The 6,000-nt window shown below is 44.8% G+C and overlaps 1 protein-coding gene across 1 annotated transcript in view; it reads right to left on the bottom strand.

Annotated features, from left to right (window-relative positions):
* Positions 1–3,110: 3,110 nt before the first annotated feature.
* LOC138537124 (glutamine synthetase-like) overlaps positions 3,111–6,000 on the bottom strand; it is a 58,278-nt gene continuing 55,388 nt past the window's right edge. Inside the window, exons 6-7 of the mRNA XM_069641429.1 lie at positions 5,704–5,903; positions 3,111–4,188 (exon numbers count right to left, since the gene is read on the bottom strand). Coding sequence (XP_069497530.1) covers positions 3,870–4,188; positions 5,704–5,903 — 519 coding nt within the window. The 3' untranslated portion in view covers positions 3,111–3,869. The remainder of the gene's footprint in view (positions 4,189–5,703; positions 5,904–6,000) is intronic.

The following is a 6,000-nucleotide window of genomic DNA, read 5'->3' as shown; positions in this document are numbered from 1 at the left end:
ACATCACTATATCTCTCCCCTGCTGGATTGTCATTGGGAGTTCATTTATCATATTTGCTTACCCACCATCCTGATTCTGGTCGTGTTCCAGGGGGCATGTATTTTGTTCTGCCTGATTATCCCTGTAATGAGAGAACCACAAGGGAAGATATACTAGGGCTTCACCAGAGTGGACAGCATGATTTTGTGCAATATAAATATTATTGCACTCTCCTTTTTATTATTTCTTACCCATGGAATGTTGTATTGCCACTCGGAAATGCTGGTCCAGACTTTTCAACTTGTTTTCTGTCTTGTTTTTCTTTTGTCTTTGAATCCTATAGGCACACCCATATTCATTGTATAGCCTGGAATTGTCCCATTAAATGACAGACATTTTATCACAATATAGAGTTGCCTCTATTTTCTGTGTGTTATAACTTTGTTACACCAATTGTGTACATTATCAACAAGATTCATATTCTCCAGAATAATGCCATCAGAGCGGTACAGGGCTTATCTAGAAAATAGCACATATCAGAGGTAAGGAGACAGAATAATTGGCTGTCTACCAGCGACAAAATTCTGCTTAAAACTGCCTCGTTAACACACAAGTGCCTTAACAACGCTGCTCCTCGCTACCCTATGAAGAGAATCAACAGAAAAACGTCCAGTTGTCCCACCAGGACTGCAAACACAAACCGTCTAGTTGTACCTATGTTCAAATTGACCAAAGCCAGAAGGAGCAGTTTCCCAGTCAAAGCAGCGAAGTTATGGAACTCCTTCCCCCCCTTCCTGAGGGCAGACCAAACCTTTCTGAACTTCAGACATAACATCATTAAATGGCTTGGGGAAAAAGACCACTAACTCACTCTAGTGCCACTACTGTCTCTAGTCTCTTCTGCACTACCTCTATTGTGCCTTGCAAATAGATACTACAAAGCCGTTTTACACTGAACTTCACCCTTGTAAATTATGTAATTCTTGCATTGATTATTCCTATTGTATGTATATACCTGTCACACAGTCCACTGACTGCATCTATTGATCTGTAAATGTTGTTCTACTACTATGTAACTGAGTAACGTTAAGCTGAAAGTAATCATGTATCCTCCTGTTCCGCTGAGCCCTGATACCTCCAGGTCTGATGCGCATTACAAATAAGTAAACAAACAATTGTCGAAAACATTTTTAGGGCCAACATTCCAAAAATGAATAAATAGTGTTCGTCTTTGCATGGAGTGCTGCTGCCAAAACACTTCTGTTTTCTCTTTTTTCATGTTTACCATATGCCACGTTGGATATTGACCGAGTATGACGGCTCAGTGTCTATTTTTATAAAGTTGCCCACAAGATCATGTCTAAACAAGGTATCAAGGCGGTGCTGCCATGCGCTACCCGCTTCCTCCCCACAGTTGATATACCCTGAGATCAGTGCTTGCACTCAATTTGTACGCTTACCAGTGTTTAATCCTTCTTCTAGTGCCGGGGGAGGCGGGAGAGTTGCCTTCTCCCAGCGTTTGTGTTACTTGGTAACCACAGCATCATTCTCGCATTGTTAAGGAGGTCATTCTCGATCATGTGCTGCGTGCGTGCTTGATTATAGTATTTGCCAACCACCATCTTTGAGTGGGAACTGTTTGGTATTGTGTGTATGTAGTGGCTGCAAAAATAGGTTGAAGTACTTCTGGAACTTGAAATGTCTGATTGCAAGTGAAAGTGCTGTGGAAGGTGATGTCACAAGAGTATACGAAAAATGGGATCCCATTTATTTTGGAGCAGCAGGTGTTACACTGATGAGTGCACTTTTGAGTCACCGCTCCATTTCTGATCAGGGTTTACAATTCATTTTGGTCTCCTGTTCATTTTTTAAGGCTTTTTTGAATTGGTTTGCCCTAATTGATTTGTAATTATGGTTTCAATTATTCCAGAGTACTGCAACAATTTTTCAGAGATTTGTAGCCTACAGATTCCCAATATGATCTTTCAGGATTTCTCTTGTTCCCCTGATGAAGACGTGTATAAATAATGCTACGTCGTAACCCGTTGGTGCTTTGACTCCTGTTAGCTACATTTATAGGGTATGGTTGGATATAATTTAAGTGACCTGAAATGACCTTCCCACTTATTTGTATTTATTTTGTGTTGCTGTTGCATGTACTATTGTATTTTCTTCTTTCCATGAATTGTAAATACATTTTGCTATTTTTTATTCTATGTTCAGGTTTTAGACCCAATCTCGTGTTCCAGGTTTCATTTTCAGTTTTCACATATATATGTTCCCAAAATGTGGAAGAACGGGCCCCTGCCTTTCTGTTTGCCCGATGTCACAGAGTATGGCAGTCTGCTTTCAGAGTAGAAAAGTATATGTAGGTTTATGACCAGTTGTGTTAGTTGGCCCAACAGTTACTGAATATTGTGAAGTGTTTGCCTGGTTTGTTCTCGTCTTAATAATAAGATCATATTTTGAAACAGCTCTTCGTGTGGCATTCAATCCACTTCTAAGAGTAACAGTAATAGGTGTCACAATGTCCCAATTTCTTGCTACTCAATTCATTGACCTTGGAAGGATGAGGGCCTCAATCTTTTTGTCTTGCAGGCGGAACACTGATGTCTGGGGCAAGCAACTGACTTGCTCAGCTATCTTGCTACTACAACTATAGTGATTCTGGAGCTGTAGGATTGATTGTTTTGCATTAGCACTGTCCTCTTGAAGCATCCAGGGATGCTAGCTCATCTTGTGGATCCTTAGGCGTCCTTCGGTGGATCAGTGTGTATGAAAATAGGGAAGCCCAATTCAATGAACACTTATGAATATGGGTAAAGAATTCACCATCTGTATTATGTCTTCTCCAGGGCAAGTCAGCAACTGAACTCAAAAAATCCCATATATGTAGAAGAATCCCTCCCTCACTCCAATTACTGTCAGGAGGAGTCTGGAGAGCAAGTCTGTGAAAATTGGTTTTATTGCCAAATCAAACTATGTAGAAACTGAACCATTCAGGAGAAAGAGCCTTGTACCTGGCATGGAGCTCGATAGGTAGTAAATGTAGACCTTGGCGAGTCTCACTGGCGACACTTATGTGAATCATGCACCCTCTAGCACCATTAAGAACCAACACAATTTCCGCTTTTATCATATATAATATAATTATTTTATTTTTCATTGAAATTTAAAAGTACTACAGAGTCATGCACTAGAAACAGGGTTCCCGATTTATGATGAGGGTGAGGGCCATAAAGTCATGGCATGAGGCCTTGGTCCTAGTGTGGCCCACATCCCTTAGCTGTGCGTTATCCACTACTATTATATAAAAATGAGAACTCTTCTCCCTCACCCACTTTACCACATGCCCACGGTGCAAACAAGAGATACCCCATGCACAAACAAGGAGATGAAGCCATTGAGTTTCTTCAGTGCGTTGGCCATTTTCAGGCACCAGGAGAGCTACCATTGAAGCTGGCCATTCTGTCATCTCTTCGCTCCCCTGTCCCTCCCTATTCCACAGTTGTCCGTTTTAACGTTGTCATTTATTTTTGTGGATAGTGAACAGGAGACGGGTGGGAGGAAAAGCACAGGGGAACGCAGGCGTCTCATTAGGAAGCTTATGCTACAACGTGAGCTTCATCTGGGGTCGGAGTAGAGGCTCTACTGGTGTAGACATCGGTCCAGCAGAGCCTGCTGGAAAGTATACAGTGGGCTGTAAGCCATAACTGAAGCTCCCTCAACCAACGCCCGCATCAGAGTCTGCTGATGCCTCTGCCTCAACAACAGAGTTTCAATAAATATTTGCCTGCCCTTGCCCCACTCGAAGATATGAGTCCTTTTCAATTCCAGCTTGCACTACGGAAGGAGTGTCTTTAAATTGGGCATTTAGCTAGCATTTCACTTAGTGCTTGTACTCCGTGGGCTTATCTCCAGTTTCGTTGAGGATACATGTGCGGACAAGGGCTTCAGTCACTGCGTACGGGTCGCAGTTGGCTGATGGCCGGCGGTCCTCAAAATAACCTTTCTTGTCCTGCCCCACGTTCCTGGGGATGCGAATGCTGGCGCCCCGGTTGGCCACACCAGCTGTGAACTCATGGATATTGGCTGTCTCATGCAAGCCTGTGAGACGCCGGGCATTGTCTTTTCCACCCTTTGGGTCATAGATGCAAATGTGATACTCGTGCCTTTTTGACAGCTTCTCAATCGCCTCCTCGATGACCCTGTAAAGAGAAAGAGAGTGACAGGTTAAGGAGGATTTTTAAGGATCTTGCATCGTGGGAGGCAAATTGAGGAGGCCTGGTGTGCTAAAAAGGACACAGGAACCACACCTTTAGTTTTAGTTATTAAAGGACATGGGGCCTCATAAAGACGGAGGCGGAGGACCATGGTGCTATTAGCACCATGGTACATGCCAGTGTCCGCCATGGCGGAATGGGGGATTACCACCCCATGCCGAGGTTGGTGGGGCGGTAATTCCCCATGTTGCCATGGCCCTTCCCCAATCCCATTTTTGCCCCATAGGGCTCAATGGGAATGGGGAAGGCGCTAATAACGGTACCGCAAATTGCGGTACTGTTATTAGCACCAAAGTCCCTTTGCGGGTCCCTACTTTAACGGCTGGAAAAACCAGCCGTTAAGGTCGGGTCCCGCAAAGGGACCTCGTAATCAGGTGTTAAGGGTTTAATGGCGCCGACACCTTTTACGGCACCGTTAAACCCTTAACGCCAGGGTCGTAATAAGGCCCCATGGTCAGACCCTCTCTATGGGGCATCTGCAAATGAGAGTGGGAAGAGATGACTTATCCACCACCATTTCACTGACATACTTTCTATTGAACACTCTTGGATCCCTTTTGACTGGAATTGGTGGAAGGCAATCTCACAATCCATGGCCCCTGCCTCGCTAATGCAGCAACATGTGTTCGCGGGGAGAGGTGGGGGAAGACACACTAACTGCACAGCTTTCAGGAAATTGAATCAGCCTCACCTGAGTGGACAGGACAAGTGAGTATTTTAGAAATGAGTGAACAGGTTTGGGCAAAACAGGTTCTAGGTTGCTCCTCTTCTCTCCTTTAAGTGATTTGAGGTTAAGATTGCAAGATTTCGAATGAGGGCCAGCAAATGGCAATTGAACTTATTCATACCAGTCCTAGAAGGCAGGTAAGTGACATGTCCCCCTGATGCAACCATGGAGCCTAGATACATGCAATGTTCTGCTTGAGTCCCATTAGGACTCACCACTCATCCCCTGCAGGTGCCCCAGGGTCCCAAACACAGGGCAGGGTTATGTGTAGGGCAGAACAGGGAGGGGGGAACGAACACACACACACTAAAAATCACCCTGATAATTCCAAAAAGGAATGGGCACGCACCACCTCATTATTAACAGCTTGAGTAGAGCGTGCCATCTTTTAACAACACTTGAAATGTATATTTGGGCAATAATCCCAAACTTTACAAGTGGGGGCTTGCTTAAAGCTGGGCAGTTCGCCAAAGAAAGAATGGAGTTAATGTAATTTAACCCATCCTCATTCACAAGAAGTCCAAAAAAGTGATAACCATACTACCCACGAGACACGGTGTGGCATGCTCTGCCTGAAGAGAAAAGTCTGGCCATGAGGGGAGGGACTCTAAATAAGTACGAACATGACAATTGGGGATTTCTCCACAGGTGAGTTGTGGAGGCTGGTTATTCGAAGGCCAACTCATCTATTTCTTGGTTATCGAGTCACTTACTTGAGGCCGCCATCTTCCCTCATGGCCTGGGTGCTGAAGTTCGTATGGCATCCTGCTCCATTCCAGTTGCCAGTGATGGGCTTGGGGTCCAACGAAGCGATGACACCAAAGTCTTCACACACCCTGTGCAGGATGAAGCGTGCAATCCACAGGTGATCCCCCATGTCTATCCCTTCGCTGGGGCCGACCTGGAACTCCCACTGTAAAGAGCAGAGTAGAGCGCCCTTTCACTCCACACAGCCAGCTTGCAATACACAATGCACAGCCCGATGAAGGTTTCCCAGCAGTGATCTGCCA

This window comes from Ambystoma mexicanum, chromosome 1q, assembly GCF_040938575.1.
Source record: "Ambystoma mexicanum isolate Mex_15411 chromosome 1q, UKY_AmexF1_1, whole genome shotgun sequence".
In the NCBI taxonomy this organism is placed as follows: Eukaryota; Metazoa; Chordata; class Amphibia; order Caudata; family Ambystomatidae; genus Ambystoma; species Ambystoma mexicanum.
The sequence above is the reverse complement of the archived record's forward strand: the minus strand, read 5'-3'. Positions and strand labels throughout refer to the sequence as shown.